At 38.6% G+C, this 22,047-nt stretch overlaps 1 protein-coding gene across 2 annotated transcripts in view; it reads right to left on the bottom strand.

Moving 5' to 3' along the window:
* Window positions 1–22,047, bottom strand: part of cntn3a.2 (contactin 3a, tandem duplicate 2) — a 75,435-nt gene that overhangs the window by 24,654 nt on the left and 28,734 nt on the right. For both annotated transcript variants that reach the window (XM_058410954.1, XM_058410955.1), the window contains exons 9-14: window positions 13,523–13,659; window positions 9,873–10,002; window positions 7,689–7,839; window positions 3,961–4,088; window positions 3,153–3,322; window positions 632–749 (exon numbers count right to left, since the gene is read on the bottom strand). In XM_058410954.1, the coding sequence (XP_058266937.1) occupies window positions 632–749; window positions 3,153–3,322; window positions 3,961–4,088; window positions 7,689–7,839; window positions 9,873–10,002; window positions 13,523–13,659 (834 nt within the window). The remainder of the gene's footprint in view (window positions 1–631; window positions 750–3,152; window positions 3,323–3,960; window positions 4,089–7,688; window positions 7,840–9,872; window positions 10,003–13,522; window positions 13,660–22,047) is intronic.

The following is a 22,047-nucleotide window of genomic DNA, read 5'->3' as shown; positions in this document are numbered from 1 at the left end:
AACCTATCATAAGAATCAAACATTCTTGATTACTTTACTTAAACTGCTTTGGGTTTAAATGTCGGCTAAGCTGCGGTACTGTTTCTAAGCCTCCTTTAACCGATTAAACTGCTGATGTTGACCATGCTGAGCTAAGATTAATTAAAAGCTATTGATCCTTCAAAGATCATTAGCATTCTATGATAAACATCTTAGGCAGGTTCCTCTAATTAACTCATACTAAAGGAACAAAACACATGGATCAATTCATATTACATGGAGAGGCAAAATAAAAAACCTGATTAAAACTGGCACTTGAATGATTTTCCACATTTAAGAGGAGAGATTGGTGACGTGATTGGTTGACAAAAAGTGCTTAAGATACTCATTTAAAATTAAACATATTTTTTTACACGCAACATTAATGTAACTACAGTGATTTACATTCTGACATGCAAGTACAATTTTTAAAAAAATAATTATTAATTATTTAATTAATAATTATTAAATTGTATAATTCTGAAATTATTATTATAATTATTATTATTATTATAAAGTACATAATACATAAATTACATACAGTCTGTTCCTTTCAACATTACTCTTTCCTTATGTAATGCTATTGTATTTACAAATATATATATTTTTTTACCTTTTACAATCAAAATGGCAGCCGCAGACAAACTTTCTACATCTGTGTCGATGACGCAGACATACTTCCCGGCATGCTTCAGTTGAATATTGCGTATCATCAGATCTCCAGCCACCCCCTTTGTGCAAACACGCACACACACACACACACACACACGCTAAACTATACAGGCATGACTAAATATTATGCAAATAAATATATCTAGCATGCATATTCAAAAGACTGCACACAGAATTCAATAATGTGCATGAAATTTACATAAGTGTCAGTGTAGTCACTTATAAAGACAGCAATTATTTGTGACCAGAGGACAAAAAACATGTGCATGGAGTTCATTCATTGAAGTTTACTATAGTGTTCAAAATGTCTGTCCTGGATAAACATTCCCCATGCCTTTCACTGCACCGGATCCGACTACTGAACATAGAATATAATGGGCTCTAATTAGAGCTTGAGCACAAGATGTGGAGTGATTGGATGCAGTGTGCAGACAGCCTGAATTACACCACAGTGCTTTGGATGAATACAGATTCGCATGGGTGCAATTAAACAAATGTGTTAATTTAATAATGATAAAGAAGCTGCCGTGTTCAGGGCAAACGAGCGGCAGCTCTGAACTGAATACTGGAATACTAGCTATGTATAGAAGTCTATATAACAGAAAATAAATGGACGCCTCTTCCTGGTAAAGTAGTGTTTATCAGGCTAGTAGTTAAACAGTAATCTCTTTCCTGAATGCGTATACATTAAGAGAGAGACTCGTCTCAGGACAGTCACTAGGTCTTGATATACATGATGACTGGCAGTCTAACCTTAGCACCAATGAGAACAACACCAAATGCTCATTAAAAAATGCACATGTATGCATAGAGACACATCAGGCTAACAGCTCATCTGGAGCCTGGAGTAAAGAGCTGCACACTGGAGGAGAAGATCATGCAATAAAAATACAGAGCACTACAGTACTGTTGCCAGAGCTCCCACAAACACAAACCTAGCTTGACCCCTAAAGAGGAAATCCTGTGGTTGGCATGTGTTCTGTGGCCTCAGTGGGTCATATAATCTAGTGCACTTGTACAAACGTCTACTTCATACGGATAGTATGAAAACACTCATTGAAACATCGTCAGAAATAAAGAAGAGCAAAAACTGTTCTAAGCATCAATGGTCAAAGGCATACTGATGTCATAATCTGATGTGCCTGTGATTTTTAATTAAATCAAACATTATAGTCATACCTCTAGGCAATAACGCTCTTTATGGATTCATAGGATACGGAAGAATAAAAGGCAGCATTAAGAAATTAATATGCATTTTGAGCCAAATGTAAGCCTGCAGCTTTGCTTTCATTATGAATAGCGGTGCAATGGAACTCCTCTAAGCTGTGAACTTCAGACTTGATAATCCTACCAGATGGGGGACATTGCAGAATTCGAAGAAAAAGGAAGCTTATTACAGACATGAGTCACTGTTAAACCTAAAATTTGGAAAAGGTGTGTGAGAGCATCTGCCTAAAGGCTGATTGATTTGTCGAAGAGTTTAGTCTCAGCAGTAAACTTAATCTCACAATCAAGCAGAAAAAAAAAAAATCTGAATTCGTTACTTCCGGACTGGGCTACTATGATTTATAACCAAATTTGCTTTCACAGTGCATTACTACATGCATACTTCAAAGACAATCTAATTTCTGTATTTCATCCTTATAATAATACGGCTTTATAAAAGTTCATCTTTTTTTTTTTTTTTTAATATAAAAAAAGTCATCATGCAGATTCAATATTGAAACAAAACGTTCGCCTGCAATCTCCTTTCCTGATGCTAATTATCATCTTTGCATAGCCAAGAAGTACTGATTTCATATTTAACTAGCTGAGACTTTACAGGTCACTAAGCATCAAAGCAAATACGATTCAAAGTCCTAAGAGGGCATTGCATAGAGGACTAATTGATTTTTGATGGAAAGAACATTAAATAAAAGCACGAAACGATTATAGAAAGAGGCCGAAGCAGAAGAGGCATGAGACAAAAGCTCTATCAAGAGTGACCTTTCTAATCGTTAGAGTTTAACCGTCATTTTTCAAATAACTAAAATTTGCAATGAAATAACAAAAAACAACCTTATACGTGACCCTATTCTTGAGTGTGTATTAATTATATATTGTATTTCTAATTAAGTATTGGTTATGTTGAAGATGTGATCATATTCAGGCATACCACGAAGAGGACAGCTAAAATAGTCAACATGCCACACCAATGTTGACCAAAGCTGCAGAATATCACAAAACCAAAACCAAATATTTGCCTCTTTTTATAAAGGAAACACACCAGGTAAACATGAGCTAATATACATTTGTGTACCATTATTTTAATAAACTACTAACTGAATTGATATTGTTTAACTAAATATGACACTTAATACTGTTTAATAGCATCCTGTAGAAACGGCGAAGGTGTAAGCAGACACCATGATGTACTGAAACGCATGGCATTATAGAATACAGTCAAATGCTTTTCCACTAACCCCACCGACGTGCTCGTAGTGTGGGTCGAGTTTGTTGAGGAGCTGTCCGTTAAAGGCCCAGGAGAAAGACACATCCAGAGAGGCATCGCACGCGATCTGGCACGGCAGCACGATACTCTCGCCCACTATGATCTCCGTATCCACTGGGCCCTGAGTGATCCGTGTGGGATCTGAGAAAAACATCCCACACAACCTCATGTTACAATATGCTGCTACCTGTCAATCAAATGATGGTCCATTCTACTGTAGTCTTGGGCCAACACAAACCACCAGAATAACTTCACTGCACCTTGGCACAGATTCTACAAGGCTCTGAAACTGTACTTTTGAGATTTTTTTTTATGATGGTGGTGTAACCATGTTGTTGAATAACATTTAAAAAAATAACCTATTGGTGTTTTCAGCATAGCTGATACCAAAATCTTTAACGTATGTGAATATAAATATAAAAAGATATATAAAAATGTACAGATTTCTGTCTTTTCTTCATGCCACGTAAATAAGTACCAATCTCATTTCTAAATAAAGGCTAGCCTTTCCTTCGATGCATCCAATTTACCCAATCTAGAATGAGAAAGCCAGGTGTGTAATTTATTTTTAAGCTACAAATAAACGACACCGTATCAAAGCTATAAAACTAAATTGCATACAGAAATAAACCTTAACTGCAATCCTGCGTAACTGCAAAGACCATTGCGAACAAACAAGTCATTACACGGCATGCACACACGGAAAAGCCTTTGTCTTTCTCCTATCTCTATCTCTATTTCTCTCCTTAGCCAATGAACGAGTAAAATAACACACTTACCTGTGACCAGCAGTCTTCTGGTAGTGCTTGCCATCCCAAACTGGTTTCTAGCCAGGCATGTGTAGCTGCCCACATCTGTCTTTGTCACATTTATGATTCTTACTGTTCCATCTGGAAGAAGACTTATCCTGTGAGAAAGAGACAAGCATTACCCAAAACTGAAACCTCTCTGGCCAACAGACTGTGAAGTTTCATCTTGGCTTTTAAAAGGGCCACATTAGTGCGTTTTATTGGATGTGAACATGAATCATCACTTGGTGGTGCAGGGCTGGGAGCTGAGTGATGCATCATGGTGGCAACAATACATGTTTATTACAGTCAGTAATCATCCCTTCATATGCGCAGTTGCTGAGACCTGTAATGAATATTCTGCATTTACAACCATATCATCCTGCTATGACTCAAGAATCCTTGTTTGGGTAAATAGCAGTGCCACATTAACTCCAGCAAAGTTTTGAATGTCTAAGTATCAAAGAAATCTGAATAAACTGAAGTAGAACTTTCACTGCTGTAGGCATTTCAGTCTGCAAACCCTCCACACCCTGGATGTTGTCTGTCTTGTGTTTTCCCAGGAAATCGGAGCTAAGTGAAACACTCAAACCAGCCCATCTGGCTCCAAAAACCATGCCACGGTTAAAGTTACAGAGATCACACTTTTCCCCATTCTGATGTTTGATGTGAACATTACCTGAAGCTCTTTATGTGAGTCTGCATGGTTTAATGCGCTGTGCTGCTGCCGCATGCCTGGCTGATTGGATAACTGCATAGATGAGCAGGTGTACAGGTGTTCCTTTTAAAGTGGAAAGTGAGTGTAGTTTTAGCCTTTCTGATGTATACAAAAATGCTCTTATTACTATACGAAATGAACAGGCTGGAACGAAATTCTACCGCAGACACAACAGGCCTTATTTATCGAACAGATGTGTGCCTACATTGTTTGCATTTACAGTTATTTACACAATTCATTTGGTATTCATGAAAATCCCATTTCATATTCTACTCATGCTCCTGAGTGTGTGTAAATTTACACATAAGAGGACTAAATAATGTAAATCTTGACTTGATCGACTTCATATAATACAATTTGCATGGATTACGGCATGGGGTTTACGCTGCTTATTTTTTTATTACGTGTACAGAAAATATCAGATGCCCTCATCCAGCTCTATTTAAAGAAGAGCATTGGAAACACATCCTCATGCTAGTTCAAGTCAAGCACTAGGAGTACCATCAAAAACATTTTGTGACAATCAGTCCTTTTTATATTATTGCCATAAATTAAAGAATTAAAAAAAACATATATTAAGACAAATAAAAGTGATTATAATTAGATTATATATATAGTATTTATATATATTAATATTGATTATTAATATTACATTTTATTACATATTTTTATTGCCATAGTAGTGAGCAAAAATAATTTTCAGGCTTTTCCCTGATCGATTTTGATTTAGTTTTATGGAGTTTTGTGGCCGTCAAATACATGTAAATCAGCTGTGCCATGCAAGCATGATCATTTAAATCCAGTGGAAATTTTTTGGTTTGGTTTGATTCAGTTTACGCAAACTGTTGTGTGGGCTTGCAGTTAAATTGTGGGTGTCTCACTGAGTGCTCTTTAGTCAAACACACCATGGCATGATTTTCTTGACAAAATAATTCCCGAGCCACTTAATCCTAATTCATTAGAATAAAAGTTTCGATACTGTTATCATCTTCCAACATGAAGAATTTCATACCTCACAAGATTTGTCTAAATTGCTGTGTAACACCCTAGAAGGCCAAGCTAATGGCCTCCTTCGTAATTCATGAGCGTTATGGTCAGCGCCATCCACAATGGCTGTTGCTTCATCACCTTTTGATAGCTGTTACAACACTACAAGCCTACCGAGTCCAGTGGGGTGAAATGGGGGAGGGGGAGGGTGGGGAGACTGACTGGAAAGAAAAGTGAGAGGAAAAAGAGAGAGACTGGTATGATCGAGGATGTATTTGTGTTCATTTTGTTCATCAGCAACCTTTTTCCATAATTAACTCTGAACAATAATTCACCCTTCTACGAAATGTAATGACGACTCAACAAATATAAATGTTGATGTCAGATTTCTCTGCTTTTGTTGGCTCTGTCTAGTTAAGCTAATATAATTTTTGCTATTTTTTCTTTATATTATATATATATAAAGAAAAAAACATTAACAGATCATTAACAGATCAGTTTCAAGACCCTGTGTTTTCGACTTCAAAATTGCACACATGCCCACTCTGCATGCAAGTGTGACCTTTACTAAAGCCTGCAAAACATGGAGGTAAAAAGAAATTCAAGTATAAGTCTTTGTTATTAACATGCCATATGCCCTAGGTTTGCATCAAGTCCATCTAGTGAATCAGCCATAATATTAAAACCAGCCACCTAATATTTTGTCACTCCCCCTTGTGCTGCCAAAACAGCTCTGAGCCATCGAGGTGTGGGCTCCAGAAGACTTCCGAAAGTGTGCCGTGGAATCTGGCAACACGATGTTAGCAGCAGATCCTTCATGTCTTGTAAGTTGTGAGGTGGAACATCCATATGTCAAATTTGTCTGTCCAGCACATCTCAAAGATGCTTGACCATACTGAGATCTGGGGAATTTCGAGTCCAAGTCAACAGCTTGGACATGATCCTCAAACCAATTCTGAACCATATTTGGGAGCATGCTGAAAGAGGCCACTGCCATTAAGAAATACTGTTGCCATGAAGGTCTGCTTGCTCTACAACATGTTTGGTATGTGGTACATAAATGCTAAGAAGAACATCCCAGAAGAACATCATCCAGAGCATCACACATAGTGAATCCTAGTGCCATCTATTCCCCAGATAAGTGACACAAATGCACTTGGCTGTCCACATGAAGTTAAGGAAAACATGATTCATCAGACCAGGAGATGGACAGGGGTCAATATTGCAACTCTCACTGGTCTGCTGTGATAAACTGCGTGTTTTGACAACGTTTTTTTTTTTTTTAAATCATAACCAGCAATAACTTTTCAGCAATTTGTGCTATAGAAGGAGTCGGACCAGACGGGCTAACCTTGGATAATCATGACTCAGTTAACGGTTCACTGATTGTTGCTCCTTGGATCACTTTTGGTAGGTACTAACCACTGCATATCAGGAACACCTTACAAGACCTGCTATCAGGGATGCTCTGCCCCAGTCGTCGTACCCTTCTCAAAGTCGCTCAAATCCTTACACTTGCCCCTGTTTCCTGCTTCCAAAACATCAACCTTGAGAACTGACTGTTCACTTGCTGCCTAATATATCCTTCCCATTTGCAGGTGCCACTGTAATGAGATAATCAATGTTGTTCACTTAATCTGGCAGTGATTTTAATGTGACTGACTGGTGTAGAAAAACCCACAATTAAGAAAAACGTAAGAGTAAATAGAAAGGGCAAACCAGAACACAGGCATGATGGCAAAACCTAACAAAGTGATTGTGTGAATGACCTGTTTAAACAAACTGACTGCAAGAAAATCAGGCATTAGTTGTGCTAAAAGTCAGCTGAGTATGGCCTTTACAATGTCTGAAATAAGGCTAAAACTATGTATTTTTGTCACAAGATTAAGATAAACATAAAAAAAAATCAAAGTTCACAGTTCTGAAGAAAGGACAGAACAAAAGTGCTAATAATAAACATGAGAGATATCCCAGACAGATGAGGGGGAAAAAAAGAAAGAATTTACTTTCTTACCTGTCTGTACTCTGAAGCTGTTCACTGCCTTTCCTCCAGGATGTGATGGGAGGTGGATAAGCCTGGGGCCTGCACTCCATAGTCACAGTGCTGCCAGTTTTAGCTTTAAGTAGTGCTCGCACTTGGGATCTGGAGAAATCTGGGGGTGAGGCTGAGGAGAGGGAAAAAAAACAGTGCAAAAAGAGACATAATAACTCATCTGATAGCAGCTGGGAGTATCAACTGATGTGAGGGCTGCAGAGAGTATAAACTGATCCGAGGACAGCAGAGACTGCTAACCGTACCAGAGAGCACCAAACAGCAGAAAACACCAAACAGCAGAAAACACTTTAGTGCCTAGCGTGTGAACTGATTCTACTCTGGAATTGTACTCGAGGGATGAACACCATTCTTCCAAAAGATACTCCCTCAGTTGGGGTTTTGATGACGGTGGTAGAAAGTGTTGTCTATTATGCCTGTCCAAAATGTCCCATAGGTTTTTAACTGTGCCGGAATCGAGTAAATGCGAAGGCCATGGCAGTAAATTATTTAGTGAGCCTTCGTATAATGCGCATTCAAGTATTCTTATCCATGGACCACTCCCATGAGGAAAGGGATACAGGTGATCGATCAGTCAGAATAATTTTTGTGCTGCTTTGCGGTGAACATTCCCTCTACGAAGGAGATGGGGGGTCAGATTATACCAGAAAAATTCCCCATAGCCTAACAGAGCCATTTGTATTTCCTTGGTCATCTGATAGATCAATAGAACTGATTGAACAACTGACAGACTTATAGCTAGATCTGAGAGCTGCACAAACCGAGAGCAACACTAACTCAAACTGCCATATTTAACAGATTAATTTGTCAAGACAGAGCATCAGCAATTCTAGATCAATACAAACTGTTGTAAGGGCAGTAGAGAGCACCAATTTTCATAGAGCGGTGGAAAGTGGCAATTAATCCGACATTTCTAGCTGTGCTCACTTGCCGCTGAGCTGCGAGATAGCACTGATATTACTTAATTAGCCTGGGGCCCCTGTATAAAACAACAGTTAGGGCAGTGGTGGCTCAACAGTTAACACTCTGGGTAACTGCTAAGAAGGTCAGGGGTTCTAGCTCCAGTACTCCCAAGCTGCCACTACTGGGCCCTTGAGCAAGGAGCTTAATCCTTTCTGCTGTAGGGGTGCTGTATCATAGCTAACCTACGCTCTGACCCCAGCTTTCTAACAAGCTGGCATATGAGAAGAAAAGAATTTCACTGTGCTGTAATATATATTTGGCAAATAAAAGCTTCTTCTTCTAAATGCAATATATATGCTCCATTAGACATTTTGTTTCTGGAATAAAAGTGCCTTCCATTGCTTCCCTCCTCACTCCCCTTTTTACATCCCTACATTAACACTCACTGCTTTCTGCTACCAATAATAATAATAATGTGGCTAAAACCATGTATTCAAATTATGTAAAAAAAAAAAAAAGGGGGGGGGAACATCTTGTCATGCTCAGTTGCAATTACTTTGATTTAGAGAGCGAGAACCGTTTCCACGTGCCAAATGAGTAGTTACAGACATTTGGAGATGCTCTTTTTATTTTCCATTGACTTTGCTCTAATTTTCTCCTTTTTATTATTCAATAACAATTCTCAGCTATCTGCTAGACCTCTCTTATCACTCTAGCCACTGAGTGTGTGGGCCAAAAACATTGGTTCTAGCTGTGTTTAGGATAAAATAGTTTTGGATATTTGTATCCTCTCTGGATTAAAATCTCTTTAACCTCCAACCAACCAACCAACCAACCTCCAAAGGGTGATGATACAGCTCATAAAAGTCTCTCTTTTTTACAAAAAAAACCCTTTTTTATGTGCTTGGGCAGATGATTTCCCAGGTGTAAATGCAAATAAGAAACAGAGGGAATGTCACCGTGACTAAAAGCATCTTTCTTCATATTCACAAATGCTTTTATTTGGGTAAAATGTATATCGTATATCAGCTTGATACTCTCTGATTACACAAACATACACTGAAGCCAGAACCATTTATATAAATTTTTTACCCATAAATATAACACAGGCATATAGGTGAATGTTTCCAAAGACCATTACGTACTTCAGATCCATGATGCAAAGCAATTTGTGATGATAAAGCAAAGAACTAAATATAACGGGATCAGGAGAAAACACAAAGAACGAGAGAACTGTCTTACCAAGCACCACCAGCTCAGCACTGAAATAAATAATTCCATGTTTGTTTTCCGCAACACACTGATACATGCCAGCGTCAGAGAGGTTGACTGAGGCTACAGTTAGAGCTCCATTCTCTATGTGAATCCTGTCCTGCAAAACACACACAAACACTCAGACAGAGAGACAAAAAAGGACAGAGAACGAGAAAATACTGAAAACAAACAGGAAATGCATTTATCCATGTAGCATTACATATGTAAGGATGGCTGAGTGGAGGACTGCCTGGGCATTTCCGTTCAGGACCAGTGGAGCCTAATTGTTATGAGGGTTTATAACAAGCCCTTATACAGAGGGTACTCATACATAGTGCAAATACCATATTTTCTAGAGAAAGAGGATCCAAAATATTAACAATGCTTCCTGTTGAGGATGAAAACCACTCGAATTGTTGATACTGTTCCTTTGGCTACTGAGGATAGAAATCACTCAAGCATTTATTGTTTGAAGATAAGAATCACTCGACGTTCGGATACTGCTCTCTGTTCTGTCTCTCTTCACTTCCACATTGCACTTTTGATAGAACAAACCTGGCCTGGGCACATTCTCATCTGCAAGAACGGATATGTTGGTAGATTTATTGACACACTCCCAATATCATGGCAGAAATGCTGGGTGAATGGACTGCAGTGTTATCCAGGACAGTGACGGTGATGGGAAAGCCTATTGATGCACGTTTAATCGTGTGCCAATGCATCCTGGCCGAAGCATTTGGCCGGTGAGCCATGCCGAGCAGCAAGTTGTCTTTTCGCAAACAGACAGGCTTCTTCTCTTAAATGACCTTCTTGTGATGTGTGATTTCATGGGTATAAGCTTGCTGGGTGACAGCATATTGACTGTCTGATTTTATCTGCCAGTGGATATGCAGCTTTTAAAGCCAGAAGGTGTGTAGCTACACACATCCACAGCTTGCTTGCCCACTTCGACATCACTTGCAGGATCATTTTGTGCCATCATTGTGATTGATGTAAAATACCACCGTGGTGTGATGTGTCTGCACTACTTCATGCAGGCCTTTTAGGGGTTCTTGAAAATGTTGCAATACTAGGCAAAAAGCTCTCATTTCCAGTATGCTGACGTGGGGATATTGAGCTTTCGTTTTTCTTTCTTTTTGATCCGTTGTTTCATGTATTTTGTTTTTGTCTCAGATAGACCGTGACCTCTGCCAAGCTCAGACAATGGTATGTGAGCCAACCAAGCCTGCCTCCTCATCTGTGTTAACAACCCCAGTGATCTGCTGCTACCTGATGCTATGACTCCCATACCAGGATGCGCTGTCTGTAAGCTCTCTGAGCCAATAGTATCTTTTGATACATTGGTTTTGGCCATTGGTTTGGAGATACAACTAACCCTCGCTTTTCTAACAAGGTGTGAGAGCCTGTATTACTAATGAGGCAGACAGTCTCTATCAGAGGCATGGTTTCCAAACCCTTTATAGCAAACAGTACGTCTGCCCTTTAATCAAATCGTGGCTTCAACCTGCTCTTTATTTCTCATGACTGGATAAAGCCTAGTCACTTACTTGCGCAAATGCAGTACAAAAAGTATTAGGCATTTAGTCAGCTGTATTGAGTAGATCTGGCTTTAATATTGTCAGGGCTGTCTTAACACCATTCTGAAGCATATTCAGTACTGCTGCTGTGCTTCCGCTTTATACAATTGGTTCGAAAGCACTTGACTCATGCCCTCTGCCAGCACATCTAATCTGCGTTCCAATGTGATAAGGCATTTGCTCCTGTTCCTTGGGACTGATCCATTGAATCTTCTGCCCACTTCTGTTCTTGCTACTGCAACAGGGTAATTTTCTTCCCAGCAGGGTCTGCTAGGCTCTGCTTCACCCTCACTGAGGCAGTGTTAGTAACTATTGTGCTATTACTACTGAGAAAGGGGACAAAGAAATAAGAAACCTCCACTGGGTCCAAAAGGAAACGGCCCTGCCAGTCTGGAACAAAAGGAAGTACAACAGGACAAAGGCTGCTGTTAAAGGAAAATAATCCAGCTTAGTGTGGTGTATGTTGCCATTATTACTCAATAATAGTTTATATCCTAGAGTTATTTATTCAGAGTTTTATTCATAAAACTCTAATAGATAGAACTCTAATCTATAGACTCTAGTCATTTATTCTGATTATACCAATTATGGCCTAAATGGCAATTAGAAAATACGTTCTTTGTTAATGAAGAAGGCCCCTTAATTTTTTGCTTTTTTAAACATCTTTGTTGTTATAAAGAACATCTGCGCTATCTGAACATTTCTGCTGTCACACATACAACTTATATTCCTTATCATTCCCTCACCAGCCTTTTGTCTCTTCCACTTTAGGCTTAAATTATATGAACATACATGTCATGTCATAAAAATCCCTGCTACTATTGAATCAGTAACATTTTAAAACACAGGTGATGAACTCAAAGGCCATGGGGCTAATATTAGCTTGTGCCCCTCTGGCAGTGAAGTCTTTGGAGGGCACCAGCTGTGAATGGGAGGTGTTGCTGAGAATAAGCAGGTAATGGGTGAGTGGTTACCCCTGTGGGTGGGTATTACTGACGTTTCTTAATAGACGGTTCATGTTACATTGGGTGGGATCTTTTACAGAGGGCAAATGACATTGGGCTTGACCATGAACAGACAAACAACAGAAACATGTTGTTTTTTTGTCATTGTTTTGAGATTTATTTTGTTAAGCAAAGCGATTGCGTGCATGCTCAGAGGGGGGAAAAAAAAACCATGAATTTCTCCAAAGCTTGTCTTCTGTGTCCTACCATTTCATTTGACTATTTCAAATAGTTCACCATGCACTACTACACAATATTTTGTATTATAAAGAATTCACGCTGGACGCATTGTATAAACGAATAGTAAATGCCACTTCACACTGCACTATTCCATCCACACCACCAGCATGACAGCATGCAATTTTTCTAAAAAGAAAACTAATGCCCGAAACACAACAGTGTCCAAATCATGTAAGAAGGAAACAATCATCAGCAATTTTACAAGCACAAACATGACAGTGAATAAACCACACAGAAGAATACATCTCTATTAATTAGCCTCTGATTTAATTATGGCCTCGAAATGCTTGACATCCATCGCCGAGTGTAGCTATATGCATAAGTATTAAAACTAAGTTGATGGGAATAAAAGAAAAGTGAGTTAGGAGACTGAGGACATGATGTTATCAAAGATAAACTTTCTTTACTGCTAAAAAAAGATGAACGCCGCTGCTGTCAATCACGAAATGAAAAATAAACAAATAAAAATAATGAGACTCACGAACAACATAATAGCCTTATTGATGGCCTGTCAAGGCTTCTTAAAAATGCTGATGTGGCAGAAATTGAGTTTGACACCTGTGTATGAGAATGCCCGCTTTGATACCTGTATACTTGTCGTTTGCCCTGCAGTCACTGTTGTTTGTAACAGGCAATGAATCAACATTTTCTAACCAATGAAAATCAAACAGTTTATAGTGCTGTAAAATACAACCTGTTAATATCTACCATACATAATTCAATTAATACGAATGCTCTAATACGAACAATCAACCAATTATATAATGACATCGCTGATAGGTAACAAATACACTTTTGGCACAGAATCAGACTTTACCTGTGTGTTCAGTAGTTCTCCATTCTTTAGCCAGCTATAGGAGGGCTTGGGTTTTCCACTGGCTTTACATTCCCAAAACAGCCTTTCATCAATGGATAAGGCACTGTCATGCATGGTCTGCACCCACTGAGGCTTAGCTAGGCATCCAAACACACAAACAAATTATAATGACAGTGAGAATACGTCTAAATATACACAAATCTTACATCTAAAACCTTCCTATGAGGATGTAGCTACTAGTGCTGCAAATCATGCTCTTTCGGAGTCTGTAGACTCTGCGTCTGACAGGAACTCACTCAAGAGGTCCCGAGCTCATTAGCTAGGCACCAGTTGTAAAATGTGTTGTACACAAAACAAAATCGAATGCTTCCCACAACAGTGTCTAAGAGCAGCTCAAACCAAACCATGCAAATACACATTTTGAAAAAAACTGAATGAAGTCTTGTTCTTAGTTGGATGGCAGTGACACTCCCAAGTGCTTGACGGTGTCACATATCTAGAAACCACTCCTATACAGGCTATAAAATCATCTACGAAGGGACACTAGACTATCTGCCAGGATCAATATTTAGTCCGATTAAATAAAAATAAAAAGGTCTGTAGCTGCAATCCTAAGGAAATCATTGTGCTTGAATGTCTAAGGCAGCAGAACTCATGGATTAGCTTAGGCTGCTTATATATTTAACAGGAAAACAGAAATGATTGTGATTTTTTGCTTTTTATTTTTTTAAGACTACAACATGGATTGATCCTTCACACAAAGCCAGAGTATTCAAGCTGGAGTCAGGACTGATTGATTTCACTACAACTACTACAGCTAGTACTGCACAGCAATCACTGTTACTATTTTTATTTGAGTGATTTATGCCAATCATCCCCAGGCAAAACCATTATACGCATTAGAGAACTCAAAGAACAACCGGGTGTTTTTCGTGTATCAGAGAGAAGAATGTGGACATATGAAGAATACACAGATGGTGTCAGAGAAAAAAAAAAGGGAAGTAAATAAATTCATGGCTTGGGATGGCATATATTCCTCACAATTATCGTTACATAGTGAATTAGAAAATAACGTTTCAAGATTCCTATAGATACATAAAAGCTGATTGGTATTTATAATAAGAACATGAAATATAGTACACACTCTGAAGGTAACTGTAGGTAACCTTAACTTGTTCTATTATAATTACCAAGTACACCAACCTAAAATTATGATTCATTTAGCAAAAACTATACTTTCCTATAAGCTTTTGCCTCAGCTAATTCATTTCTTCTTCTTTTTTTTTAGTTTCATTTTCTCTTAGGCTCAAGTGCAGAACATTACTATTCATTGGCCTGGCTTGGCAGAGAGCTGGCACACAGCACTGTCTACTCTGTCAGTACTGAACAGAAGCTGAATTCAGGGTCACAGCCTATTAGATGCACAGCTGACTTGGCATATGTTCCCTCTAACCTTCCCAGTAAGTCATATGAAAACCCAGAGGGAAGCCTTAAAATAGTTGCCTTCCACTTGTGTCTGAATTCAGCCACACAACTGTTGCGAATTGTAAATTAAACATGTGAATCCTTCTTGTCCCCTGAAATGGCTAATCACAAAGAATCAAATTGTGAACCGTAGGGTTCCTGGCCCTGGTTCTGATAATTACCCTGGAATTCCTCCCATTTGGAACACATTTTGGCAGCAGGTTTGAGCATGCAATACAGGTTTGTGACTGAGCGGCATTAATGCAGATTTTGTTCTGTAATTAAGATAAATAAGTGATGCTGATTACATTTCAGATATTAAAATGACTGAATGTCCCGCAAAAAAAAGCAGAGCTCAGAGTTCGGCCCTGAGACGACGCGCATGCTTTTGATGCAGTTCATTTGATGCATCATTATTCTGAATTAAACATACATATGCACACATGGAGACACCAAATTACTAAATAATTCTTTATTAAGAATCCGAAAGCACATGTTGTATTGGGGACATGAGCAACTAAAATCTTTTTTCCATATTTTCAGTCTATGATGATCAATGATAACAACGTATAATGCTTATGCATGATGCTTTTTATTTGTTAATAAGCTGTATGGAGGCTCAAGCCATATGTCTGTATTAAGACTGCTATGCTTTGCTGCTTTTATAGACCACGCATAATCCAAAAAAATACATCCCTGTAGTGGGAACACTGGGAGGTTGCACTTAACCAGAACCTCTCTTTATACAGTGCCTCTAGAAAGTATGACTTTAAGAGGTCTCACAGCTTAAATGGCACATCGGATCAGTCCTGCTATCATAACAACTAAGGAAGCTTCAAAACGTAGTTAGGTTATTAAGACATCAGCAAAACTCTGAACCTTCTAAGGTAATCCATTACAAGGAAGTGGAAAGAGGTATGGCACAAGCCAGGCACTACCAAAAGTGAGTGAATGGCAAGAAGGGCACTTGTTAAAGAAGTGTCCAAGAGGACAGCTTCAACACTGAAGGAGTTACAGAGCTTACAACTGGCTGAAACAGGAGAACCTATGTAGACCTCAACAAATTTCATCAGCTCTTCACTGATCTGGCCTCTGTGGGAGAGTGGGCAGAAGGTAGGCACTTCTGAGAAAGGCCGTGTTAGAAAATCTGAGAGCTTTTTTGAAAAAGATTTCATGTTCTGATGAAAGTCAAAGCATAATGTTTGGGAAAAAATACAAATTCAACCCAATACCAAGGGAGCTCCATTCCTACGGTCAAGGGTGCTTTAAGTAAGAGGAACCAGAAAGCTTGTTACCATCAAAGGCAACATGGATGAAGCCAAATATGTGAGGGATGTTGAAGCTTAGTGGTTAAGGTCCTCAAGTTGCCTCTGCTGGGCTCTTGGGAAGTACCTTAACCCTCAATTGCTCAGTTGTATAAAATGAGATAAAATGTAAGTTGCTCTGGATAAGGCTGTCTGCCAAATGCCAGAAATGCAAATACATTATATAGCCAAAGGTTTATGTACACCTGATCATCACACCCAAATGCTGACCTTTAACAAATGGGAAGCACACAATTTTATACAATGACCCTGTGTGCAAAGTGACGTTCATGAAGCCATGGTTTGCAAAGGATGAGTGTTAAATAACTTGAGTGGTCTGCACAGAACCATGACCTCAACTCCACTGAACATCTAGGGAATAATACAGAATGCTGACTATGAGCAAGGCCTTCTTGCCTAAGTGAGGCATCAGTTCCCTAATGCTCTTTTGGCTGAATGAGCACAAATCCCCACAGTCAGAAATCTAATGGAACGCCTTTGGAGAAGACTGGAGGTTTTTATGAGAGAAAAGGAGGAATACATCTTGAATGAGATGTTCAGCACGCACATATGGGTGTCTGCAAACTTTTGGCCATATTGTTTATAAGCAAATTATTGATGAGTACCTGTTCCAGTCGGTCGGACGTGCTTCAAGAGAACAACGAGCCAAAATTCAGGGCAAAAAATGGCTTGGAAAATAAAAATAGACTGATATTTTGGAATGGCTGAGCCAAAGCCTAGAATAAATCCAATAGAAAAGCTGTGACAGCTTTAGTCAAATTAGAGTATTTAGTCGGTTGCACATTATTCTGTGCGTTCATCACATATTACGTTCATGGATGGCGAAAAGTAGCAGATGATCAAAAGAAAAAAGGAGATACATCTTCCCAATTTCCAAACGAGGCCTTAGAGACATTGTTAAGATATAAATTGCACATATCGTGCTGATGTATGTATGCTATTTGGCCATATTTCACCTTTGTACTGAGTAAATTGCATTCGCGAATGTGAGTGAAATGCTTGCACTATGAAAGCCCCGTGGAGAATATAACAATATTGATTAACCCTGACAGAGGCATAACAAAGTGCTGATGAATTGAAGAATATATTTTCACCAATAATAAACAACAAGTAAACAAGTGCTGTGTGAGTAAATAGCTTTTAGAATTATACGCACAATTTTCCTTTTCAGGTAAATGAAAGAAAGACATTTAAACACACAGTCGACTTTGAAAAAGGCTTATGTTGAAAAAGAAGTGGTTGGAAAAAAACACCAAGGCTCTTCGGATAATTCCTGTAGATAAAATGTATTTTGCTGACAGACAGAGCTGTCATATCTGTAAAGAAGCACTGTACATCATGACAGGCTGTGTCATATCACATCTCTTTATCAGAACTTGCAGATTTGCTTTATTGAAGAACACAAAGAAAGCAGTGAAATGCCAGGGAGAGCTGTGAAGTCAGTTTCACATTAGGAGGTGACAAGTTGTTCAGTTATTTATTGCAGGCAAATGATCTTTCAGCATTTTTTCCAAATTTCCAATTAGAAATGGTAGTAGCTGAAATATACATACAGGATACATATCATATTACCACTGTGATACATTTGTTTCAGACAAATTGAACAGTAATGATGCATAAAATCATGCAGATACAGGTCGAGAACTTGTGTTAATCACCAGCATCAGAACGGGGGGAAAAGATGTGATCTCTGTGACTTTAACTGCGTTATACTTGATGAAGACAGATGGGCTGGTGTGAGTGTTTCACATACTGTAGATCTCCTGGAATTTTCACACATCACAAAAGTCTCTAGAATTTACACAGAATGCTGCAAGTCTTCTGCAGGTTGAAACACCTTCCTGATGAGAGAGATCACAGGAGAAGAACCAGTTTGAGATGATAGGAAGTCTATTGTAATAAACTTTTTCTAAACGTGGTGAGCAGAAAAGCATCTTACAACATCAGACCTTGAGAGGTGGATGGACTACAAGAGCAGAAGACCACATTAGGTCTCACTCCTGTCAGCCAAGAACAAGCTAAAGATTAGAAACAAGTCAGCTGGTCATAGATTCTTGTTCTTGGCTGACAGGAGTAAAATCTCATGTGGCTGATGTAGGGCATCCACCACAGGTTTCGACGTTTTGCGCATGCTTTTCCTGATCACAATAGTTGGAAAGAATGATTATTTGAGTCAGCATATCATTTCTGGCAACACTCGGGTCATTTTCCTCTGGTCTCTCTTATCCACCCACAAAGTTCTCCAAAGCAGGAGAATCAGCTGAAATACTCAAACTAGCCCTTCTGTACCAACAACCCATGGACAGTCACAGAGATCAGTTTCCTTCATTGTGATGTTTGATGTAAACATTAACTGAAGCTCTTGACCTGTATTTATATGATTGTAATGCTTTGTACTGCTGCAAAATGATTGGCTGATAAGATACCAGCATGAATGTATAGGTGATCCTAATAAAATGGACAGCGAGTATAAAACTGTGTTTTATCTATAATCTACACTGGGTTAAAACAGGATCCTCTGGAAATGTATATATTAATTGTTGGGCCTGGAGATAAAAGAACGAAACAAAGACACAATGAAGCTCTGCAACTGGAGTATTTTTTTTCCTCCAGCATGAATTTCACATTCAAATTCCCACCTCCTGTGTTAGCATTGATTATTATCCTGGTACCACACTAGTGTCATGGCATGCATAATTTATGTTTCTGCAAAACCTGTAAGATACAGGTTGTTTGCTAATTAAAAGAAGTCGACACAAAGCTTTTTATTATCTTCCACCCTCTCCGGTTATCCTTGAAATTATCTGTAATTTCCTGTTGACCTTTCATTTTTTTTAATTTGAAAATCAAATCTCCACATTCTCGGCAAATGATAAGCAGATTTAGTTCTCTTCCGGTAACGTTTCTCCTGTAATTAATCAACATAACCTGCATGTCTGGGGACGTCACTTAGCTGGGTAGCACACAAATGAATACGCATTAAGCTTTGTAAACTATAAAACACATCCTATTAAGAACATGAGTCCACGGTGATCAAAAACAATGTTGAGCTTCTTCCCACCCTTATTAAGTAATAATTTGTGCATATCATGTTGCCATAGATGTATGTGTGTTACTGGGTCATTTTCGCTCACGGGCACTCTGTAGACCGTACAAAATAGAGACGAAATATCAAGCAATCAGAATATGGGTGCAATATTGTTGCTTTGAATGGGATTTTATATTTAGTAGACAGGGTGAGAACCTTTAAACTGGATGTGCTGAACAGATACCTAATAATAATAATAATAATAATAATAATAATAATAATAATAATAATAATCGAGAAAGATCCAAATGCTACATGGTTCCATGCACGTTTCGTCTCAGCTGATAACTAACTAGCCTGCTGAGAGATCATGCAGTTTTTGATTTCTTAATTAACAGCCAACTTAATTAACAGCTAATTAATTAACAGTCAACTTGATTGAATTAATAATTCCGTTATTTCCTGAGGCATTTTAATATCCACATTTTTTTTGTTTGTGCAATAGCGAGTTCAGATCTCTGCACAGCATTCAGATAACTAGCTTCGCTCCCGAGTTGTTTGTGTGAGTTGAACAGAATGATGAACTTGGCCAGTGGATCGAGACAGATCAATAATTCCTCCTGAAGAAGCGAATACCTTGGGAACATGCAAAATACCTTAAGGCGGACTAATCATTCCTTAGATCACGCTTTCAGCGGGCGTTTTCATCTGGACTTGCTTAATGCTTTCTAAACCTGCCTGCATGCTGAAACATTTACTGTTCACCCAAGAATGTGCCTGTAACTGAGAGATCAGATATATATGATATGAATAACACATCTGTAACCAAAAAGTGACAGCAGTCTTTATTTAATTGGCTCAGAATATGAGAATCAATGAAAGTCTATTCTTTGCATCCACTTCTTCGTCCACACTGAGCATCTGGGCAGGTTCTCGGGTGCTCAGAAAGTAGCAGCTTGGCAAGGATGAGATTTCAACTCATGACCTTTTGACCAGCAGGTCAGTTCCTTAACCACTGAGTCGGTCCTGACTGACTGACCCTGCATTGTGATTAGTAGATAAACATTTCACTATTCATTATTGTTTGTTTTGTGTTCAATAAATGGAGTCGAAGGATTAAATAACCCACTTAATAAGTGCCCTAAACAATATACATATTCTTGGTTTGTTTTTTTCCTTGTTACATTTTCTCTCTGTATGTTATTTTTCCTTTCTCTCTGTCCCTCCCCACCCTTTCTCTATGTATACAGCATGTCCAGGGAGAGAACCAGATCTGGCTCAGGGACTGATGGTTAGTGATAGACGTCACCCCTCTGCACAATATAAAAAGATGTCAGGGAAAGCAACAAGGCTGGCCCTCACTGGAAGTCAGTAGTTTTTTTGGAAACCCCAGCTTCTTCTACTGGTTTGGGGATAGACAGAAGAAAGGGAAGAAAAGTAGCAAAGAAAGGTAGATCCTTTAAAAACTGGAGCTGGAAGTCTTTTGTTTTTCTTTGACTCACTTTGCCACTTATTCCCTGACTTTTCAATACATTTACTTTAAAACTACTAAACTGGTGCCTGGCGCCTTGATTTATTTTATGACCCTTGCTGCACACAAATGAGTTCACTTGGTAACAATAATAATAATAATAAAAAAGATGTGACTATTAAATAACAAAATGAGTCTGCTTACCTGGGTAGATTTAAAGCCCAGCATATTGGAGGTACAGCCTGTATATAACTGATGCTTCCTGTATACAGTAGGTATGCATACATATGTATGTAAATAATATTCAATATTTGGGTTATTTTAGTAATAATGATATTCTGTAACCACATGCTTGAAAATATTTCGCTCAAACCATACATTTTGTGTTATTCAGTGCAGCCAGCCATAACAAGTGACAGCTTCAGAAATTTCATTCTTCTGCTTGCAGTTTGTGTAGTCGTGTGTATAAGTTGGATATGCTCCAGGTCAGCTCATCTGAGACTGTTGGATTTTTGTTTGGAGTCTAACTCTGATGTACAGCCAGAATATTTCCATCCCACTGACATATTCTCCTATATTGTGAACTGATCTGTCCTAGGTGCCAGCCATGAGGGTACTCACTGCACTATTAGCCACGTTTGCTGTTTGACTAGCTCCCAAAACACAATATTCAATATTATTAAATGAATTAATAAATGGTTGAGATGTTTAATTGGCTCCCTGTTATGTTGCTGCATTAGCAGTGGCGATTTTTACATTTCCGTTTAAGAGCATTTACCAACTGTCTTGGCATCAGGAAAAGTACTGAACTGTTAATTAATATTACAAAGAGTCGTGATCAGCCAGTGTGCTGGAAGAAATCAACAGTTTGCTCTCAGGCCAGAATCTCGGTGACTTTACAAAGCCTAAATAAAGCAAATGAAAGTGAACAGCGGAAAGTCTTTGCTTATTAACTGTACTGACTGGTTTTATGTCACTGTGAGTTCAAATATGAGGCAATGGAGTTGAGAGTCAAGTAAATTTTTCATTAGTGTCTGTATGTGGAAAAGTGACACTGAAAGCAGTGTCCCTAACCCAAGCACAGCAAGTGGACTAAAAACTTTTTAGGTTGCGACATGCATATCACATTGGCTTTGGCCAACATGTCTATTTACAAACTTTGTTGCAAAAGAAGAAAATGCAATGTCTGGTGTGAAAAAGTCACTTTTTTGCCCACTGTAATAAAAAGCTATTCTGA

The sequence above is a fragment of the Hemibagrus wyckioides genome, linkage group LG15 (genome assembly GCF_019097595.1).
Source record: "Hemibagrus wyckioides isolate EC202008001 linkage group LG15, SWU_Hwy_1.0, whole genome shotgun sequence".
Classification (NCBI taxonomy): domain Eukaryota; kingdom Metazoa; phylum Chordata; class Actinopteri; order Siluriformes; family Bagridae; genus Hemibagrus; species Hemibagrus wyckioides.
Note: the sequence above shows the minus strand (reverse complement) of the source record. Positions and strands in the feature narration are given on the sequence as shown.